This window comes from Thunnus albacares, chromosome 12 (genome assembly GCF_914725855.1).
Source record: "Thunnus albacares chromosome 12, fThuAlb1.1, whole genome shotgun sequence".
Classification (NCBI taxonomy): Eukaryota; Metazoa; Chordata; class Actinopteri; order Scombriformes; family Scombridae; genus Thunnus; species Thunnus albacares.
In genome coordinates this window covers 33,209,418-33,230,129 of record NC_058117.1, presented here as the reverse complement: position 1 = coordinate 33,230,129, position 20,712 = coordinate 33,209,418, and the positions used below count along the sequence as shown (strand labels likewise).

Here is a 20,712-nt window from a genome sequence, read left to right as displayed (position 1 = left end):
AGAGATGGAACATTGGCTGTGGATTATTCTTGCTGCTCTTTTCTTTGGTAAGACAGAAAGCAGAATGTGTTTCCTTTCTCAACAGTTTTTAACACAGAACTGATCTATAAGTGCTTTTAATGTCCATCATAAAGGAAACAAGTTATTTCTGCCTCCATTTATAACTTTTTTAGAGAATAAGGTGTAGTTCAGTCTGACAGACAGCAGTCAGTAGAAACAGACTATTCTAGATGTCTCAGTGTCTGCTAGGTAAGTCTTTAAAGCTGCTGATTGTTCTCCTTTAATCAATCATCTTTATTGATTCATCTCTTCCTCTGCATGTTCTGTTCTTCCCCAGAGTGTAAAGGACAAGACAGCGTGACCCAGCCAACAGGAGATGTCATTGCTGCTGAAGGAGACACAGTTACACTTGCTTGTACATTTAAGACCAGTAACACAGGTCCCACTTTGTTCTGGTACAAACAGGATGGAAACAACAGCCCCAAATTCATCCTGAGCCGAGTTAACCTGGATGAAGGGAACACACCAGATGAGTTTAAAAAAAGATTTTCATCTACACTGGATTCCAAATCAGTTCCTCTGCAGATCTCCTCTGCTGCAGTGTCTGACTCTGCTGTGTACTACTGTGCTCTGCAGCCCACAGTGACAGGAAACACCAAAACTCTGTACAAAAACCTTTGCAGCAAAGACAACAGAATACTCCACAACATCCACTAGAGGGAGTCACACACTGTTAAACTTTAAGGATATCAAACAACAAATGCTTGAGAAACATCCACTAAAGGTGTCCTCTCTCTCTGCTGCTGTTTATCCTTCAAACTGAAACTGGTGGCTGTTGCACAAAACCCAGATAGGGGATTAAGCCAGGATTTTTCAGTTATCCTGGCTGAATTTAGCCGTGACTCAGTTGCACAAAAGCAGAGGCACATAAGTTACCATGGAGATTTATTCTGTGCAGCTAGCCTGCTCCAGACCAGGCTAACGGCCAGGCTTGATTAATCCTGGCTCTATCTGACCAGTCAGCTGTCACTCCGATCGGTAATAAGTGTGTTTTACAGTTATTCCATGTTCTTCTGTATATATTTTTCTTCATTTTTATTATCCTGCTTTAAAATACCACAGATACATTGCCATTCAGTGAAGTAGATCCACTGTTATTTTAATTGTAAACATTATCATTTTTATAATTATTCATGTGATAGTCATCACTGTTAGGCCTATTGTTCATATTGCTGTCAGAGGTTTGATGAATACGTATATTATTGCACATCTTGAGATGATTAGAAATGCTGATGAGGCCTATCCCTTACTAATAAAGGACAGTGTATGTCACTCTTCCCTGTGTACATATATTTTATTTGGAATTGGTAGCACACAGTTTGTTGTTAGGTTTCATAATTGTATAATCTTCCCAAATTATAGTCTCACTTCACTGGACCGATAACTATATAGTGTACTGTACATTCATGAAACTGGGAGGACACCACAATGTGTTTTGACCTTTTTATTTTGCAGTCATCACTTGTCAGCTTGGAGCTTGGGAGAGAGAACAACAATGATTAATACACTGTGTTACAGTCATGCTTACAGTGTGCATTGAAATCACTTCCCTTTCTAGTTTCAGGATTTCCGGGTCCAGTTTCCTGAGTGTCTTTCGTTTGATCTCCATATCAAGGTCCATATCCTGCAGTTTTTTCTTGTGGACTTTTATCTTCACATCTGCCAGCTCTATTTGTCTCTCTAGGTGTTTGGTGTATAGACATCTGACAGTTTGTGAATTCTGTAAAACACCTATCAATTAGCACAGCAGGAATTGTGCATAATGTGGATTTCCTTTAGGCAATACTTACTACGTTGCCATGCTGGCTATCTGGCTGTAAAACATCTGGGTCCTGTTACAAATGTGATATTTTTTTATGGAGCACTACATCACTGACTTCTTATCCATTATGGACTAAAGTATTTCCACAAGATTGACATGATACCTCAAGCCCTCTGGAGTCCAGTGACACAGACTCCTCGTCATCTGCTGCAGAAGTGCCCCCCCCCCCCCCCCCCGTCATATCCAATAGAACTTGTATTGACAGGATGTGCCAAACCTACACCTTTAATGAATAATACTCACCAGATTATCGTCTGGTGGCTCCAGAAGAGAGAGTGTGTTACCACATGCTGCAAGGCGAGCCAAAGTAAGACAGTCCACATAACACCATGGGCCAACACCCCCCTAAAATCAGTTCAGACAATAAAATGTGAGCAGGCACGTTCTAAGTAATTTATACAACTCATTTGTACATTATCATCAGCAATCAAGCCACTAACCAGCCTGCAAAATGTTCTTTCATTTAAGTTTTACTTGTTGCCAAATCCTCTTCTGTCCAGTCATGTTTGTTCTGTATGAACATTGATAGAGAGATATAGAGATATAGAGACAGAGATTTGCACATATGGTTGTAGTACATATTCTTGCATTGTGGTTTGTAATTAGTCTTCATGGTACATTTCCTGAGTAACATTAACTTCCACTGATCACTTTTAAGGCAAAGTGTACAACTGTTAATTTGTGAAAATGACAACTCGTTGAATTGTAATTATGACGGTTTCAGTGGAGTAGTGGTTAATAAGTGTATATTAGTGGACTACTTACACATTCAGTCGGTCTGCTATTGTCTACCAAGCTTTTTCTCTCTGTTTAATTACAGCGGCCATATTGCCTTTTCACTTATAATATGTTTCACCTCCTCATAAGTTTCCATTATAAACTGTTGCTCATTTGGGGAGAAGTATGAGTCACACGTCTTCTCCATTTCTGCATCAGTAAATCTGTGATCGACCTTGTGGTCTGTTCAAGAAAGCCGTGAACGCGAACTTATCGGAATTACTTACACCTGGCTTGACATAGTCGCACCTCCTCATCCTGGCTTGGCAAATGTGCCACGGGTTAAGCCTGGATGCACTGATTAGACCAGGTCAAGCCTCACTTTTTCAGTTATCCTGGATTTCTGAATTCTGCTTTTGTGCAATAGCCCTCTGGTTCACACAACCTGAAGGTTTGGTCCAGAGATTTTTAATTTTAATATAGTGAAACTAAAGTTTTACACTCTTGCTAACGGGTGATTTTTGAAATGATGAAGATGTAAACTATTAGTTTGGTTTTTATCTTTAGTACTGAAACCTGTCTGTTGTCATGGTTCAGCAGTGATGCCTCTCTGTTGCCATGGTTACTGAGCTCAAAGAGGGAAGTGAAACACTGAAGAGCAGAAATATGATCAGTCTCTCTCCCTGCAGTGGGTGGAGTCGCCCCCACCCTGATTTGTTGCCTAAACCCAACTACACACGGGACTCAGGATGCAAACCCGGGTCTCTGCTGCCAGAGTCCTGCATGTTGTACGCCTGCCATCCACTCCATCCTCCTCCTTCTGACTTCACAGCCATATATACCATACCATCATAAGGATGATACAGTTTAATACTAATGTATGTCAATGTTTAGTTAAGTTTTTTTCCTTCTCAAACACACTGCTGGTCGGCTCTTTCATGTGATATCTTTCCATGCAGATAGGTCTGTGAAAATGACTCCCGCTTCCTTTGTTGGGCTGACAAATCTCAGAGCTGTGTGTCTCAAAACCTGCACAAATAAAATATTTGATATCAAGGAAACAGCTTAACCACCTTGATTTTTTTCCCGCCCAAATACCTGACATGTTTCTGTTCCTTAATGATCTTGTTACAACATGTGAGCTGTTGTTACATATGTAATAACCACAGTATATCACCTGTTTTGATGGTTTTGGTTAAAGGTCATCAGCCATACTGAGCCATGGCTCACCAACAGTAGCAGACTGGTATATTCTCTCTTTTCAAAGAGGAAACACTGAGCTCATAATTAATGACAAACATGGGATCATTGTTGAGTTGATGCTAAGAAGCTGTGATGGTAAACTTCACTGATTTCAGAGGAATCTCCTTATAAATAAAACTGTTTGTGTGAGTCCTTTATTTCATTGTTTGAATATAGTTTTAGTTTTGACACATTTAATAAAGTGTGTGTGTGTGTGTGTGTGTGTGTGTGTGTGTGTGTGTGTGTGTGTGTGTTCAGTGAACTGTATCAGTCAGTTTCTGTTCAGTCTGACTGAGGGAGGTTTTTGTATGACGCTTTTTCACGCGCTGACTGTTGATTTCATGGAGACTCTTACAGTAATAAACTGCTGCATCTTCAGCCTGAACTCCACTGATGGTCAGAGTGAAGTCAGAGTTTGATCCACTGCCTGTAAAACGATCTGGAATCCCTGATTCTCGCTGATTAGCAGCATAAATGAGCAGTTTAGGAGTTTCTCCATCTCTCTGTTGGTACCAGGCTAAAGCGTGGTAGGTGCTCCCACTTTGAGTCCAACTAAAAACATCCTGACTGGTCCTACAGCTGATGGTTGTGGAGGCTCCCAGAGCAGATGTCACTGCTGCAGGCTGAGTCACTGTGATCTGGCCTCTGGACTCTGAGGATACAGAGACAAAAACATAAAGCAGCGTCATGGTTTTGATGGTTTTGTGGGCTTCATTTCAGAGGGACGGATGTTCATAGAGGAGAGGAGTTTGATTCTCTGGACTTTACTTGTGAAGCAGCAGCAGAGGAGAGTCCAGATGAGGACGGAGATCAAAGTCATGTTGTTGATGAGGAGGATTTCTGTGGCTTCTGTTGTGATGAAGGACAGCTGTCAGTCATCCAGTGTTCAACTCTCAGGATTATAAACTCTCCCAGAGCACTGGAGCATGGTGCCGCTGATGCAAAGTGTCTCTCTATGGAAATGCTCTGACTGACTCCAACAGGGACTTGGATTACTCTGATGATGCTGTTTCATCAATGGATCAATCAACTTATCACAGTATTGATTAGGATGTGTCAGTGATTATTTTTATGTGGTTTGGACTTCATGTGTATTGACGACTGTTTTTTTTTTTTAGAATGTATTTTGTTATATTCAAATGTATTACCACAAAAAGATAATATAACTTGAGTTTTAAAATCATTATATACAAAATAAAATCACATATTCATAAATTGGCGGCTCTGTGTTCTTGTAAGTTTTCGGGTTATTTCAGTAATTTTACTTCATTTTGGTGAGTTTGTTTGTGTCAAAGTCAGAGAGCCGTGTCTCTCTACACTGAGAGGTTTTTGTACGGCGGCTCAATGAGTTTGTATCACTGTGGTTCACGTTCGGTGGAGGAACCAGACTGGATGTTGGAAGTAAGTTTCTGCTAAAATATTAAATACTGTATCATCAGTTAAGTTTATAATTTCTACGTCTGAACATTTGTAGTAGATATAAGTTTCCACTGTGCTGATCTAAAACACTTTAAAGTCTCAGTTTTATTGTTTGTTCCTCTTGTGTTTCCTTAAAGTTGAACTCGAAGCAGCTTTACTGAACTTTTTTTGAAATGTTCAAGTTAATTTGTTAAATGTGAACAGCTTGAACTGCAGGACAGAGTAAAAAACAACAGTCCTACTTTAAAAATGATTTTAATTTCAGCCTTTAACAGACTGATGAATCTGATTAACTGTTGATCTTTTGATAGTTTTGAAAGTAAATATGTTGTTATAAGTTCAAACTAAATCATAGATGTCTGAATTATATATTCAAACTTTATGTCCTTATTTATATATAATGTATAGTGTAAAATAAAATACATTAAACAGTCATATAAACGACTTAAAGGAGTTTCTGTCAGATGTTTTTTCTGCTCCACCAGTCACTCACTGACACACTGTTTCACTTCCCTCTGAGAAACCTCTCATGCATATCAGCACAGAAAGAGTCCTCATATGGCTCCACCCTCTCACAGTAAAGGTGTCCAAGTGTCTGGTGTTGGATTGACAGCTGTCCTCTAATCTGATTGGTGTCTCCTAGGTGATGTCCGTCCCACCCTGACGGTGCTGCCCCCCTCCAGCGAGGAGCTGCAGCAGGGGAAGGCCACGCTCATATGTCTGGCCAACAAGGGCTTCCCCTCAGACTGGAGTCTGGCCTGGAAGGTGGACGGCAGCAGCGGCAGCAGCAGCGGGGAGGAGAGCAGGAGCCCCGGGGTGCTGCAGAAGGACGGCCGCTACAGCTGGAGCAGCACCCTGAGGCTCCCTGCAGACCAGTGGAGGAAGGTGGGCTCTGTGACCTGTGAGGCCACCCAGGGCTCCCAGACTCCAGTCTCAGAGACACTGAGGAGAGACCAGTGTTCCCAGTCCTGACCTGACTCACTGGGACTCTGCTACTGGTTTTACTCTGCTACTGCTCTCACTCTGATCTCTAATCAGAACAGTGTAACATTGTGTAACTTCAAACTGTAACAACTGCATTACTGTAGTACTGATGACTTAGATGCTTGAAACAATAAACATTTTCTCTCTTGAAATCAAATATTTTTCTGTGGATGTTTGACACCAACAATACATGCAGGATTATAACTCTTTCTTGATCTTAATCTTGGGATTATATAAAGTATTGTTACATATCTATGAAGTCTTTGAGTCTCAACTGACAGTGTGTCTGTTTAGCAGTGGTATCATAAATCATTATGTAAAACATGGTGTTAATGGAAGGATGAAAGGATCCCATAATTTTAAAATCCTTTCAAAATGTAGTTTACATTAATAGAGTTTTGAGGATTAGAAACAAAGTGCAGAGTATTGTCAGCAAAAGGTGATATCACCTGGTTCTTCTTTTACACCAAAGGTTTCCATGTCAGTATGTTTGTTGCATGTTTCTTTAAGAATACCAAAAGAACACCTCTGATGTGTTTTTATTTATGTGCTGCATTAAAGTTCTTATTGAATTATCCCTGGTTTTGAGATGTTAAAATGTGCAATAATATGTTTTAATGTCTGAAAGGGTATTATCTTATTCAAAGAGAAAATTAAAATTTGTATTTGTTATGTTTTAAACAGATATAGGACTTTGTTTGCTCATATTTTAGTTTTCTAAACTGGTTTGATCATTTCATGGAAAATCACCCAGGTATCCTTTGACCTTGATGTAATTTATTATTATTTCAGTTTCATAAAGGGCAAATGTGCATTAAGCTGATATCCTGAATCCTGTCAATAAATTGACAAAAGTCTAAAGAATAAAAAATGAAGATCTGACATAGAATGCAGGACATAATCATAACAAATATGTAAAAATAACAAAACACGAGTGTGATCTCTAAAGTTACACTATGTACATATACAGTAGGTACAATCATTGTACAAATGTAGTGCATATGGCCTGCCTCCCCATGTTCCCCCCACACTAGACCTCTGACCTTTTCATGTGTGTCTGAAAGGAAAAAGGGAAAAAACTGCTAATAACACAAAAATGACTGTCTAAGATAATTTTGTTTCCATTAGAGTTCTTCTTAAAAGCCCTCCTTAATTTCAGCTCCTGCCATAAAAACAAGAGATACCAACATTGTTTCCCTCTTAGATCTGATCATTATTATTATTATGACCAGAGAGAATGTAGGATTTTGTGAAATATAATAAAATGTCATCGGCATACAGATAGATTTTTCAATGGTGTGACTGAAACAACACCTGAAATTTTGTGATGTTTCTAATGTAATGATGCCAAAATGTAGAGAGTGGTGCAGAAAGAGGAAGTCCATGTATAATTATAATCTGGAAATAAAATAATTTTGATATTCTGGATATTTTAAGTTGTTAGTACAGATGCAGTGGTTGAACTGGCTCCTCGTCTATGGAACCATCTACCGGATTCAGTCCGGGGTGCAGACACCCTCTCTATGTTTAAGAGTAGGCTTAAAACTTTCCTTTTTGATAAAGCTTATAGTTAGGGCCTACCAGGCTCGCCTTGGATCAGCCCTTAGTTATGCTGCTATAGGCCTAGACTACTGGGGGACTTCCCATGATGCACTGAGCTCCTCTCTCCTCCTCCTCCTCTCCATCTGTATGCATTCATGTAACATCAATGCATGTCACTAACTTTGCTTCTTCCCCGGAGTTTTTTGTGCTTTCTCATCTCACAGAAAAACCTGACTCCCGGGCCGAACCTTCGCGGTCCTTCACAGTCCTGATGGCATCCTTCCCTGGCTGTTGCTGCTTGTGCTTGTTGTTGTTGTTGTGATTGTTTTTCTTCTGTCCCCCCTCCCCCTTTCCCTCTCTCTTTCTCTCTCTCAACCCAACCGGTCAAAGCAGATGGCCGCCCACCAAGAGTCGGGGTCTGCTTGAGGTTTCTACCCGTTAAAGGGGAGTTTTTCCTTACCGCTGTCACCAAGTGCTGCTCATGGGGGAATTGTTGGGTCTCTGTATATTAAAGAGTACGGTCTTGACCTGCTCTATGTGAAAAGTGCCTTGAGATGACTTCTGTTGTGATATGGCGCTATATAAATAAAAATTGATTGATTGATTGATTGATTGAACAAATAAAATATTTGATATTAAGGAAACAGCTTAACCACCTTGATTTTTTCCTGCCCAAATACCTGACATGTTTCTGTTCCTTAATGATCTTGTTACAACATGTGAGCTGTTGTTACATATGTAATAACCACAGTATATCACCTGTTTTGATGGTTTTGGTTAAAGGTCATCAGCCATACTGAGCCATGGCTCACCAACAGTAGCAGACTGGTATATTCTCTCTTTTCAAAGAGGAAACACTGAACTCATAATTAATGACAAACATGGGATCATTGCTGAGTTGATGCTAAGAAGCTGTGATGGTAAACTTCACTGATTTCAGAGGAATCTCCTTATAAATAAAACTGTTTGTGTGAGTCCTTTATTTCATTGTTTGAATATAGTTTTAGTTTTGACACACTTAATAAAGTGTGTGTGTGTGTGTGTGTGTGTGTGTGTGTGTGTGTGTGTGTTCAGTGAACTGTATCAGTCAGTTTCTGTTCAGTCTGACTGAGGGAGGTTTTTGTACGACGCTTTTTCACTGTGTGAACACATACTGACTGTTGATTTCATGGCGACTCTGACAGTAATAAACTGCTGCATCTTCAGCCTGAACTCCACTGATGGTCAGAGTGAAGTCAGATTTTCTTCCACTGCCTGTAAAACGATCTGGAATCCCTGATGGTCGTTCATCAGCGAAATAAATGAGCAGTTTAGGAGTTTCTCCATCTCTCTGTTGGTACCAGGCTAAGACAAACCCACTATCAACATCCTGACTGGTCCTACAGCTGATGGTTGCGGAGCCTCCCAGAGCAGATGTCACTGCTGCAGGCTGAGTCACTGTGATCTGGCCTCTGGACTCTGAGGATACAGAGACAAAAACATAAAGCAGCGTGATGGTTTTGATGGTTTTGTGGGCTTCATTTCAGAGGGACGGATGTTCATAGAGGAGAGGAGTTTGATTCTCTGGACTTTACCTGTGAAGCAGCAGCAGAGGAGAGTCCAGATGAGGACGGAGATCAAAGTCATGTTGTTGATGAGGAGGATTTCTGTGGCTTCTGTTGTGATGAAGGACAGCTGTCAGTCATCCAGTGTTCAACTCTCAGGACTATAAACTCTCCCAGAGCACTGGAGCATGGTGCCGCTGATGCAAAGTGTCTCTCTATGGAAATGCTCTGACTGACTCCAACAGGGACTTGGATTGTGTATGAAAGTTTATTTCTACAGAATTTAGTATAAAATTAATTTAACAGTAAAATTTATGAAATAAAAGTATACCTTTGTGAATCTGTGGCACTCGGTGGATGTTTCTTTTAATATTAAAGGCTAATTTTGTTGAGTTTGTTTGTTTCAACGTCAGAGAGCCGTGTCTCTAATTTCATCACTTTAATCATGGAGTAACTCAGAGCAGCTTCAATAAACTGATCTTTAAACATTATTGTCTCACATGTTCAACTGCTGTTCACATGGAACCCTTCTCCACTTCGGCCTTCAAAGTTCTCGTTTGAATATTTGCTACCACCACCCTCTCTATGTTTAAGAGTAGGCTTAAAACTTTCCTTTCTGATAAAGCTTGTAGTTAGAGCCGACCAGGCTCGCCTTGGATCAGCCCTTAGTTATGCTGCTATAGGCCTAGACTGCCGGGGGACTTCCCATGATGCACTGAGCTCCTCTCTCCTCTTCTCCATCTGTATGTATTCTTTTACCATTAATGCATGTTACTAACTTGACCTCTAACCTGCAGTTCTTTGTGCTTTCTCATCCGCAGGAAACCCCATAAACCATGCTGACGTGTTGACGTCCTTCTCCTGTCCTTCACCAGCTGTTCCTCCTGTGGTTGCTGTTTGTTGCTGCTAGTCATGTATCTGTTGTTGTTGTTGTTGTTGTTGTTGTTGTTGCTGTTGCTGTTCTCTCTCAACCGAACCGGTCAGGGCAGATGGCGCCCACCTAGAGCCGGTTCTGCTTGAGGTTTCTTCCCGTTAAAGGGGAGTTTTTCCTCACCGCTGTCGCCAAGTGCTGCTCATGGGGGGAATTGTTGGGTCTCTGTAAATTAAAGAGTTCGGTCTAGACCTGCTCCATGTGAAAGTGCTCTGAGATGACTTTTGTTGTGATTTGGCGCTATATAAATAAAATTGAATTGCATTGAAAAAAAACCCTCATATGTGAACAGCTTGAAATGAAGAAAAGATAAAAGAAGAATACTTTAACTTTAAAATGTTAACCAAAATATGTATTTAAATGTTCCTTTTAGTAATTAACTATTATGACGTTGAATTAAAATTCATGTCAACAATGTAGATCAATCAACTTATCAGAGTATTGATTAGGATGTGTCAGTGCTTATTTTTATGTGGTTTGGGCTTTTCTTCAGTATGTATTTTGTTATATATTTAAATTTATTGCTCAAAGAATGAAACTCAATTTCATTTAAAATTACTATACTGTATAAATAAAATGACACATTTATTACATTTGTGGCACTTAGTTGTTGTTGTTTTTAAATGATCTTATAAATGTTACAAACAGACTAATCGTGTTGAGTTTGTTTGTGTCAAAGTCAGGGAGCCGTGTCTCTCCACACTGAGAGGTTTTTGTACAACATCTCCATGAGTTTGTATCACTGTGGTACACGTTCGGTGGAGGAACCAGACTGGATGTTGACTGTAAGTACATTTTCTTTCTCCATGAACTTGATCAATCTTATTATATATATTTTAATTAATAAATGTAACATGTTCAGTATTTAACAATTTATATTTGAACATTGTTGAAGTTATGAAGACGTCTTTTTCTTCTCTCCTTAAATCCATTCAAAGAGACTAAAAACTTTTATACAAAAAGGTTTTGACAGTTTGTAAATTCTCATTATTTAATTGGTTAAAAGTATCTTTTAGTATTTTAAACAGTATTATGATTTAAGATAATCTTTTGTAAAGGAGTGACTGTTACTATTCTGTCTGAGAAACATTCTGTAAAGTTTTAAACAACCAATTTATACATTTTACATGAAGAAATCTTCCAACCTGCTTAATGAGTAATTACAGTTTCTGTAAATGTTGTATTGATTTTACTCAGTCTTACTTTCACACTAATGAAAGATTAATTTCAGAACTGACAGTAAATATAATCCCACTGTAGGAGATGAATCATATTCTGGATTATTAGAATTAAACTGGATTTAAAAACACAATTAAAGTTGTTCAAAATGCTCATTTTTATATTTCCAGTAATGAAACCTTGTTATTCAGTAGAGATACCTGCTTACATGAGGACAGCAAACATGTGTATCTTGTGCAAACGTTAATATAGTGAAACTAAAGTTTTACACTCTTGCTAACAGGCAATTTCTGAAATGATGAAGATGTAAACAATTAGTTTAGTTGTTGAAAATGATACATCGGAGTAAGACAGAGCGCTTTCAACTTTTTATCTTTAGTACTGAAACCTGTCTGTTGTCATGGTTCAGCAGTGATGCCTCTCTGTTGCCATGGTTACTGAGCTCAAAGAGGGAAGTGAAACACTGTAGAGCAGAAATGTGATCAATCTCTCTCCCTGCAGTGGGTCGAGTCACCCCCACCCTGACGGTGCTGCCGCCCTCCAGCGAGGAGCTGCAGCAGGGGAAGGCCACGCTCATATGTCTGGCCAACAAGGGCTACCCCTCAGACTGGAGTCTGGCCTGGAAGGTGGACGGCAGCAGCAGCAGCAGCAGCAGCAGGGAGGAGAGCAGGAGCCCCGGGGTGCTGCAGAAGGACGGCCGCTACAGCTAGAGCAGCACCCTGAGGCTCCCTGCAGACCAGTGGAGGAAGGTGGGCTCTGTGACCTGTGAGGCCACCCAGGGCTCCCAGACTCCAGTCTCAGAGACACTGAGGAGAGACCAGTGTTCCCAGTCCTGACCTGACTCACTGGGACTCTGCTACTGGTTTTACTCTGCTACTGCTTTCAGTCTGCACTTTGTCTGTTTCTTTCTCTCGTTGCATGTTTCAACATTTAAGTGTTCTGGTTTGCTGTAATGTTGAATGTTTCAAAATTTTAAAACAATAAAGTTTCATCAAAAATGCAACTGTCAAGGTGTATTTTACAATAAGAGTGACATGTCGTTTGACCTTTTTTCTATTCCATATATAGAATCCATTAGGAGCATTAACTCAGTTAATATACACATCCACGATAGAAACAAGTCAGTCTTTTTCCCAGATCACCTTTTAATTCCATTGTGTACCATGGAATATGTTCTTCATGTAGCAGTATCATCTCTATTGATGCAACTGTAATCCACCAATCTAGGGTATCTGTCACCACTAAATATCTGGTTAAAAACATGGATCTTCTTGAAGAGGGACATATTTTTTTCATTTTCAACATTAGATAGAGAAATCAGGGTATCATCAGCATCATGTGATATAAAATGTCTCTGATCTGAGATTTAAACCAAGTCATAAGTAAGTTCCACTTCAGCGACAGACTGAGAGAAGAAGATAGCACAGTCTCTCTCTCTGTCAGCAGTCTTCACATTATCTTTTTTATTTCTTGCAGTAATATTGATGTGCTTTATATGTTAAAACTATGCAGATCTATACATCAAATCAGTTGTGTCCATATTATTAAAAATATAACTGCTGTTATACTGTATGTTACTATAACTACTGAAAACAGATATATTTCATCCACGCACACAGAATTTGGTTAAAGGTTAAGGTCACAAGGATTTCAGGTGATGATTTTACAAAGAAATAATGCTCCAGGCCTTGCCCGCCACTGGATTCTACTGTATTAGTTTGTTGAGATTACGTGTTGCGATTATTATTCTCCAAAATGAATCACAATATGAACTACAAACACACTAAAAAAGTTACAAATATTACTATGCAGTTTAAGAGAGCATGAATCAGTTTGAGATAATAAAGCTTCTGACTTTTTTAAAAGTAGAACAAAGATGAAAAGAGAAGCTTTTACTTCTTTTAAGTTTTACCCCCAAATGTATTAATTTATTGATTGTGTTCGGTTACTAACACTGTAATGTTTTGATAACTTGCATTATAAAAATTCCACAAAGAGTAACTTTAAATGTACATTGATGTAAAACATGAACAATATCATCATGCTGAAAGTTTAATGAGTTTTTAGTGTTGGTGTTCTACCATAAACTGTAATTTAATCAAACCTCTAGTGATTAAATCTCTGTGCAGCTTGAGTCAGATCAGTTCCTCTCCAGCTAAGGGAGGTTTTTGTATGATATTGTATCACTGTGTGAACAGAAAACTGTCACACTGCTGAATGTAGTAAAATCCTGAATTTCCTGTAATAAACTCCTGACAGTATTAAACTCCTGTATCTTCAGTCTGAACTCTACTGATGGTCAAAGTGTAGTCAGTCTCATATCCACTTCTACTAAAATGGTCTGAAACTCCAGACCGATGATTTGTAGCCTGATAAATCAGGAGTTTGGGTCATTCTCCATCTTTTCGAAGGTACCAGTTGAGGTAGGCACCAACACTTGAACTGGTTTTACATGTGAAACTTGTGAAACAAAAGCAGTGAACACTCCTGGTATTTAATTTAATATTATTTTCATTTAATTTAGCTTTAAAATTAAAGGAGGAAATTATTACTTCTAATTTTAAATGGTTCTGAGTGTGTTTACTATTTCAGAGGTTAAAAGCTATATAGCCTTCATACTCTATACCAGCTTATATTAGAGTGTGGTATTGTACTGTGTTAAAGGGTTAGTACACTCAATTGTTTGTTACACTGTGGTCTTACAATAAGGTATATTCAAGAGGTATAGGATTTCCAAAGTGACCCAAGCAAAAAACATTAAATTAATCAGAGATAATATAACAAAGGAAATTAGGATAAAGAACTCAGGGCCCCATCTACATAATATAGAGGGTAGACGGGCTACACTCATATTAGAGTAGGTATAATAACAGGGAAATAGTCCTCCTTGTTGCCCACACAAGAAAGGTCAATTAGAATTATGATTGTTATTAATCTTAATTATGATTTTGCAAGAGTATAAGGTCTTTTAAGGTTAAGTGACTGACATGCAAGCACAAGACAACAGAAACAAGTTCACTTTAGTTACATTCACATTTATTACTAATAATAGTACTAAACACTACAACATTTTACAGACAAGACACAAGAGGGAAAGAGAAACTGGTACACAAGGCTATGGCTAGTGAATGATTGAAATGCATGATGCAGAGTTATCTATTGTGTAGTTGGTATGAGAGACCTGATAAACAGATGAGATGACTGTTACCTGAGAAGCAGTGAGTCAAATCAATGGTACCACAACTGAGTTCTGAATTGCCAATTGAAATGAGAAATCATGAAAGCAGCAGGGTTTAAGCAAGTTGGTGAAGGTTTTGACGAATACTTGCTTGCTCTCTGGGGTGGCTTCTTACGGAGAATCGAGTCTGATGTGCTGGGGTGAGGAGCTGGAGTCTGGATCTTGTAATGATGAGTAAATCGGCTGGTCCGAACTTGAAAGGTTCCCATTGGAAGAGAGCTCCTGGTTTATGCTCTCATGCTCTCCTCGGCTTGACCCTCAACTCATGATTCTAGATTCCAATGGTGGGGGTCTTTTATCCAGATGGTACCATCAGTTCACATTGGGGTGTGAATTGGTCTCTCCATCTTGCTGGCTCTTGTAGCTTGAAGGATCAAAGCTGGTTTGGGTCAGTGGTCTGGTTTGGTGACCATGCAAGAGATGGGGGTTCATTATCTGATCCTTTCTGTTTGCAGGAGGTGGTTTAGATGATCTGGTCAGTGAGGAGTTTGGGACTCTCACTTATATATTATTGGCCAGCATTCCTGGGGGGTTGAAGACAGAGTTGGTCTGTTGCTTGAGGATTGTGCTGTCTGCCTTCAAAACATGCAGGGACTTTACCCTACATCTTTAAGACTATGTTGACGTCTTCACATGTCCTGTTTGGTCTGATTAGCAGTCTGACAACCAAAGAAATCCAGTGTATGATCATGTATGACACAGAAAAGCTTCAGATCCTCACATTTAAGAAGCTGCAACCATCAAATATTTGGTACTTCTATTGAAAAAATGGCTGAAATTATTATTTGATTATGAAAATACGTGCTGATTAATTTCCTGTTGATTGACTGGTTGATTAATGGCTGCAGATCTATTCCAAACACTGAGGGAGTGTTTGCTGTATCGTATAACACTGAGGCCTCTAGTTTCACGGTGGGAAACTGTTTTAACAGAATCTCCCCTTTGTGCTGGTCCAGCACTGCTTTTTCCACACAGTCCTCCTGAACAACAGAACGTCTCCTGCTGCTTCCATGAAACAGAAATATAACAAACATAATCAGTAACAAGTTTTAGTTCAGGCAAGCTGTTCTTTTTCATGCACACAGAAAGACATTTTCTGACATTTTAAACAGTTGGAGTGAGTGTTTGGCCTGAGATAACTGTCAGGAGCTCCAAGTAAATATGATGAGTTTGTCAGGAGGCTGATGGATCTCAGTGTTCAACTCAAACTTAACAGAACTGAAAGCCGTGTTAAACTGTGATGAAGTTCATGATGTCATTGATGGTTCAACAACCTATAGAGGTGATTTCCTGGCCCCGCCCACTGAGGTTCAACTCAACCAATGAGATTATTTCTGTCTGCAGAGCAGAAATGTTTGAGGAAGTAAAATCCCAATCAGCTTGATGCTGAGGAGAAGGGCTGTGCAGCAGAGAGGCTGTTTAGTTTCTTCATTCTACTGCAGATCTCCTCTGCTGCAGTGTCTGACTCTGCTGTGTACTACTGTGCTCTGCAGCCCACAGTGACAGGAAACACCAAAACTCTGTACAAAAACCTTTGGAGCAAAGACAACAGAATACTCCACATGTCTCACTAAGACAAACACTCAACTCCATCGCCCCCTTAAAAAAGAAGATAATAAAACGTAAGAGGTTAGCTCCATGGTATAACTCCCAAACCCGCAAATTAAAGCAAACATCGCGAAAATTGGAAAGGACTTGGCGTTCCACCAAAGTAGAAGATTCTCGCTTAGTCTGGCAAGATAGTCTTAAAACATAAAGGAAGGCCCTCTGTAATGCCAGAGCTGCCTATTACTCAGCATTAATAGAAGAGAATAAAAACTGCCCTAGGTTCCTTTTCAGCACTTTGGCCAGGCTGACAAAGAGTCATAACTCTACTGATCCATGTATTCCTATAGCTCTCAGTAGTAACGACTTTATGAGCTTCTTTAATGATAAAATTCTAACTATTAGAGACAAAATTAACCACCTCCTGCCCTCAACAGGCACCGTTCTCTCCCCAAACACAGGAACCTTGGTAACGGCAGTAAATCCTGACATATATTTGGACTGTTTTTCTCCAGTAGACTTGTCTGAACTAACTTCAATGATTTGTTCAGCTAAACCATCAACCTGTCTCTTAGACCCCATCCCAACTAGGCTGCTTAAGGAAGCCTTACCCTTAGTGAGCACTTCTTTACTAGATATGATCAATCTGTCTTTAGTAACAGGCTATGTCCCACAGTCCTTTAAAGTAGCTGTAATTAAACCTCTTCTTAAAAAGCCTACTCTTGATTCAGGTGTTTTAGCCAATTATAGACCTATATCTAACCTTCCATTTCTATCTAAGATCCTTGAGAAAGCAGTCTCTAATCAGTTATGTGACTTTCTACATAACAATAGTTTATTTGAGGATTTTCAGTCAGGATTTAGAGGCATCATAGCACAGAAACAGCACTGGTGAAAGTCACAAATGACCTCCTAACTGCATCAGACAAAGGATTTGTCTCTATACTTGTCCTGTTAGATCTTAGTGCTGCATTTGACACAATTGACCATCACATCCTTTTGCAGAGACTGGAACATTTAATTGGCATTAAAGGAACTGCATCAAGCTGGTTTAAGTCCTATTTATCAGACCGATTTCAGTTTGTACATGTTAATGATGAATCCTCCGTGAAGGCAAAAGTTAGACACGGAGTTCCACAAGGTTCTGTACTTGGACCAATTCTATTCACCTTATATATGCTTCCTTTAGGTAATATTATTAGGAAACACTCCATAAATTTCCATTGTTACGCAGACGATACCCAATTATATTTATCAATGAAGCCAGATGAACCCAATCAGTTAAACAAACTCCAAACATGCCTTAACGACATAAAGACCTGGATGACCTGCAATTTTCTACTACTAAATTCAGATAAAACTGAAGTTATTGTGCTTGGCCCTAAACACCTTAGAAACACATTATCTAATGATAAAGCTGCTCTGGATGGCATTACCCTGGCCTCCAGCACCACCGTAAGGAATCTGGGAGTTATCTTTGATCAGGATATGTCCTTTAACTCCCACATAAATCAAATTTCAAGGACTGCCTTTTTTCACTTACGTAATATCTCAAAAATCAGGCACATCCTGTCCCTAAAAGATGCAGAAAAACTAGTTCACGCATTTGTTACTTCTAGGCTGGATTATTGCAATTCCTTATTATCAGGCTGCCCTAACAAGTCTCTAAAGACTCTCCAGCTGGTCCAGAATGCAGCTGCACGTGTATTGACTAAAACTAGAAAAAGAGACCACATTTCTCCCATTTTAGCTTCACTACATTGGCTTCCTGTAAAATCTAGAATAGAATTTAAAATCCTTCTCCTAACTTACAAAGCCCTTAATGGTCAGGCACCATCATATCTTGAAGAGCTCATAATACCGTATTATCCCACTAGAACACTGCGCTCCCAGTATGCAGGCTTACTGGTGGTCCCTACAGTCTTTAAAAGTAGAATGGGAGGCAGAGCCTTCAGCTATCAGGCTCCTCTTCTATGGAACCATCTACCGGATTCAGTCCGGGGTGCAGACACCCTCTCTATGTTTAAGAGTAGGCTTAAAACTTTCCTTTTTGATAAAGCTTATAGTTAGGGCCGACCAGGCTCGCCTTGGATCAGCCCTTAGTTATGCTGCTATAGGCCTAGACTACTGGGGGACTTCCCATGATGCACTGAGCTCCTCTCTCCTCCTCCTCCTCTCCATCTGTATGCATTCATGTAACATCAATGCATGTCACTAACTTTGCTTCTTCCCCGGAGTTCTTTGTGCTTTCTCATCTCACAGAAAAACCTGACTCCCGGGCCGAACCTTCGCGGTCCTTCACAGTCCTGATGGCATCCTTCCCTGTCTGTTGATGCTTGTGTTTGTTGTTGTTTGTTGTTGTCATTGTTTTTCTTCTGTCTCCCCTCCCCCTTTCCCTCTCTCTTTCTCTCTCTCAACCCAACCGGTCAAAGCAGATGGCCGCCCACCAAGAGCCGGGGTCTGCTTGAGGTTTCTACCCGTTAAAGGGGAGTTTTTCCTTACCGCTGTCGCCAAGTGCTTGCTCATGGGGGAACTGTTGGGTCTCTGTAAATTAAAGAGTACGGTCTTGACCTGCTCTATGTGAAAAGTGCCTTGAGATGACTTCTGTTGTGATATGGCGCTATATAAATAAAGATTGATTGATTGATTGATTGATTGATCCACTAGAGGGAGTCACACACTGTTAAACTTCAGTGGTTTCTTATCAAACAGTCTAGATTCTTTTCCCTCATGAGACACAGTTGTGATGAAGAGTTTTACAAATGAATGTCATTTGACATATGAGTCTCCTCCTACTGACTGCAGAGGTGGCTGCATGGCAGAGAGCTGTTTGATTCCAGCTGTGAACATCAGACCAAACACAACTCACAAAACCACTCAACACTTATTCAAACTCAACATTCACTTACAGCACATTTCACTTGTGTAACCATGGAAACACTGGCTGTCATTTTACTGTTTTCAGCTCTTGTAGGTACGTATGTTTTTGTCATTGTGTGATATTTTCCAAATGATGGATATTTGACTCTGGAACAGAACTTTAATACAACATGTTTCCTTCACTAGGTAACACCTTGGAAGATGATTTCTATAGAAATCAGTCAAATGAACAGTTGATCAGTTTGTGTCCACAGAGTAACACTGTACAGTTGACATTTTCCACTGTCTTCTCCTCTCAGCCTCATGAACAATGTTAGTCTAATGGCTTCATTTTCTCTACTTTTTCCAGGACTAATAGCTGGAGACACAATCTCTCCTGTAAAAGAAGAAGTCAGTGGAAGAGAAGGAGAATCTGTCACACTCACATGTACCTATCAGACAACTGAAACTTATGTTTACCTTTACTGGTACAAACATCATTCTGACCTTCAGGCACCTCAGTTTATACTCAAGAAAGGAGCAAGAGACTTTACTGATGAATATATTCCTGATAAACGATATAAATCCACAACATCAGCTACAACAACTGAGCTGACCATACAGAGTCTAACCCTGGCAGACACAGCTCTCTACTACTGTGCTCTAGACACACAGTGATAGAAAGTGTAGAAGAGGCTGTACAAAAACCTGAACACAGATATCTGACTACTCTTCAAAGAGGAGGGAAGTGGTATTCAAACCACAGCTTCATATCAGATGGATTCTGCTAATTCCTGTTTTATCAGAGTCACTGTGGTTACAGCTGCTAATGAAACACTGTGGGAGGATTCACATGAGCAGCAAATCCACATCAATGACAAACCAGCTGGATGATGCTTCAAACACAAGACACCATCAAACATAAAGTGACATAACACTGTGTGTTGAACAAAAACCTGAAGTTACTCGTCGGGTTAAAAAGTGAATGTAATGAAAATATGAGAATGTTTGTTTCATACTGTCAGTTTTTATCATGAGCTGTTTCCATTAGACATTCAACAAGGGTGTCTGCTGCCTCCACTGTTTGAACTACGAGTGTGAATGAGATATGGTCACTGACTTCATGTTGTCTTCAGGTATTTACATTTGTTGACATAAGAACTGTCAGTTGTCAGTGTTTTACTATTATCTACCTGATAAAAGTTTTAAGTTATGTAAACCAGGACAGAAAAGACACAAACTTTCACTGTTTCCAGGTTTTCAAGCCTCTCATGAGCTGTTCTGGATAAGAACGTCAGCAGAAAAGACTGTTACAAGGATGTTTAATATAGAAAAACAGGGAATTCATCTTCATCTTTACCCAAAGTTGTGGGATATTAAACATATAGATGAAGTATTTCTTACCTTTCTGTCCACTGTTTTATCCTTCAGGAGTGTAGCAGCTGTGAAATATAGGTGATCCCTCTGGAAACTAAAAATAAACTAAACAAGACACATAAATAAATGACCAAAAAACCTCTTCCATGGACGACCTGAACAAGTTCTGCTGTAAAATTATAATTTGACTTTGAAGTCAATCTTTGTCTTTGTAGGTAAAATATAATGTTCAGGTTTTCTTTCATGCAGCTGG

The 20,712-nt window shown here is 39.6% G+C and overlaps 1 protein-coding gene, 1 pseudogene and 1 gene segment (V, D, J or C); 2 read left to right on the top strand and 1 right to left on the bottom strand.

The window, feature by feature from the left end:
• The first annotated feature begins 4 nt into the window (after positions 1–4).
• On the top strand, positions 5–6,396 carry LOC122993829 (immunoglobulin lambda-1 light chain-like). Its single transcript, XM_044368299.1, has 4 exons — positions 5–47; positions 338–661; positions 5,207–5,242; positions 5,904–6,396. Exons 1-4 carry the CDS (start codon positions 5–7, stop codon positions 6,230–6,232), a joined length of 732 nt encoding a protein of 243 aa, XP_044224234.1. The 3' UTR covers positions 6,233–6,396.
• Positions 6,397–8,920: 2,524 nt separating this feature from the next.
• Positions 8,921–9,412, bottom strand: LOC122993839. The segment is given in 2 exon segments: positions 8,921–9,244; positions 9,361–9,412. Coding segments are annotated over 2 exon segments (375 nt in total).
• A 437-nt stretch (positions 9,413–9,849) lies between these two features.
• Positions 9,850–12,443, top strand: LOC122994097 (annotated as a pseudogene).
• The last annotated feature ends 8,269 nt before the right edge of the window (positions 12,444–20,712 follow it).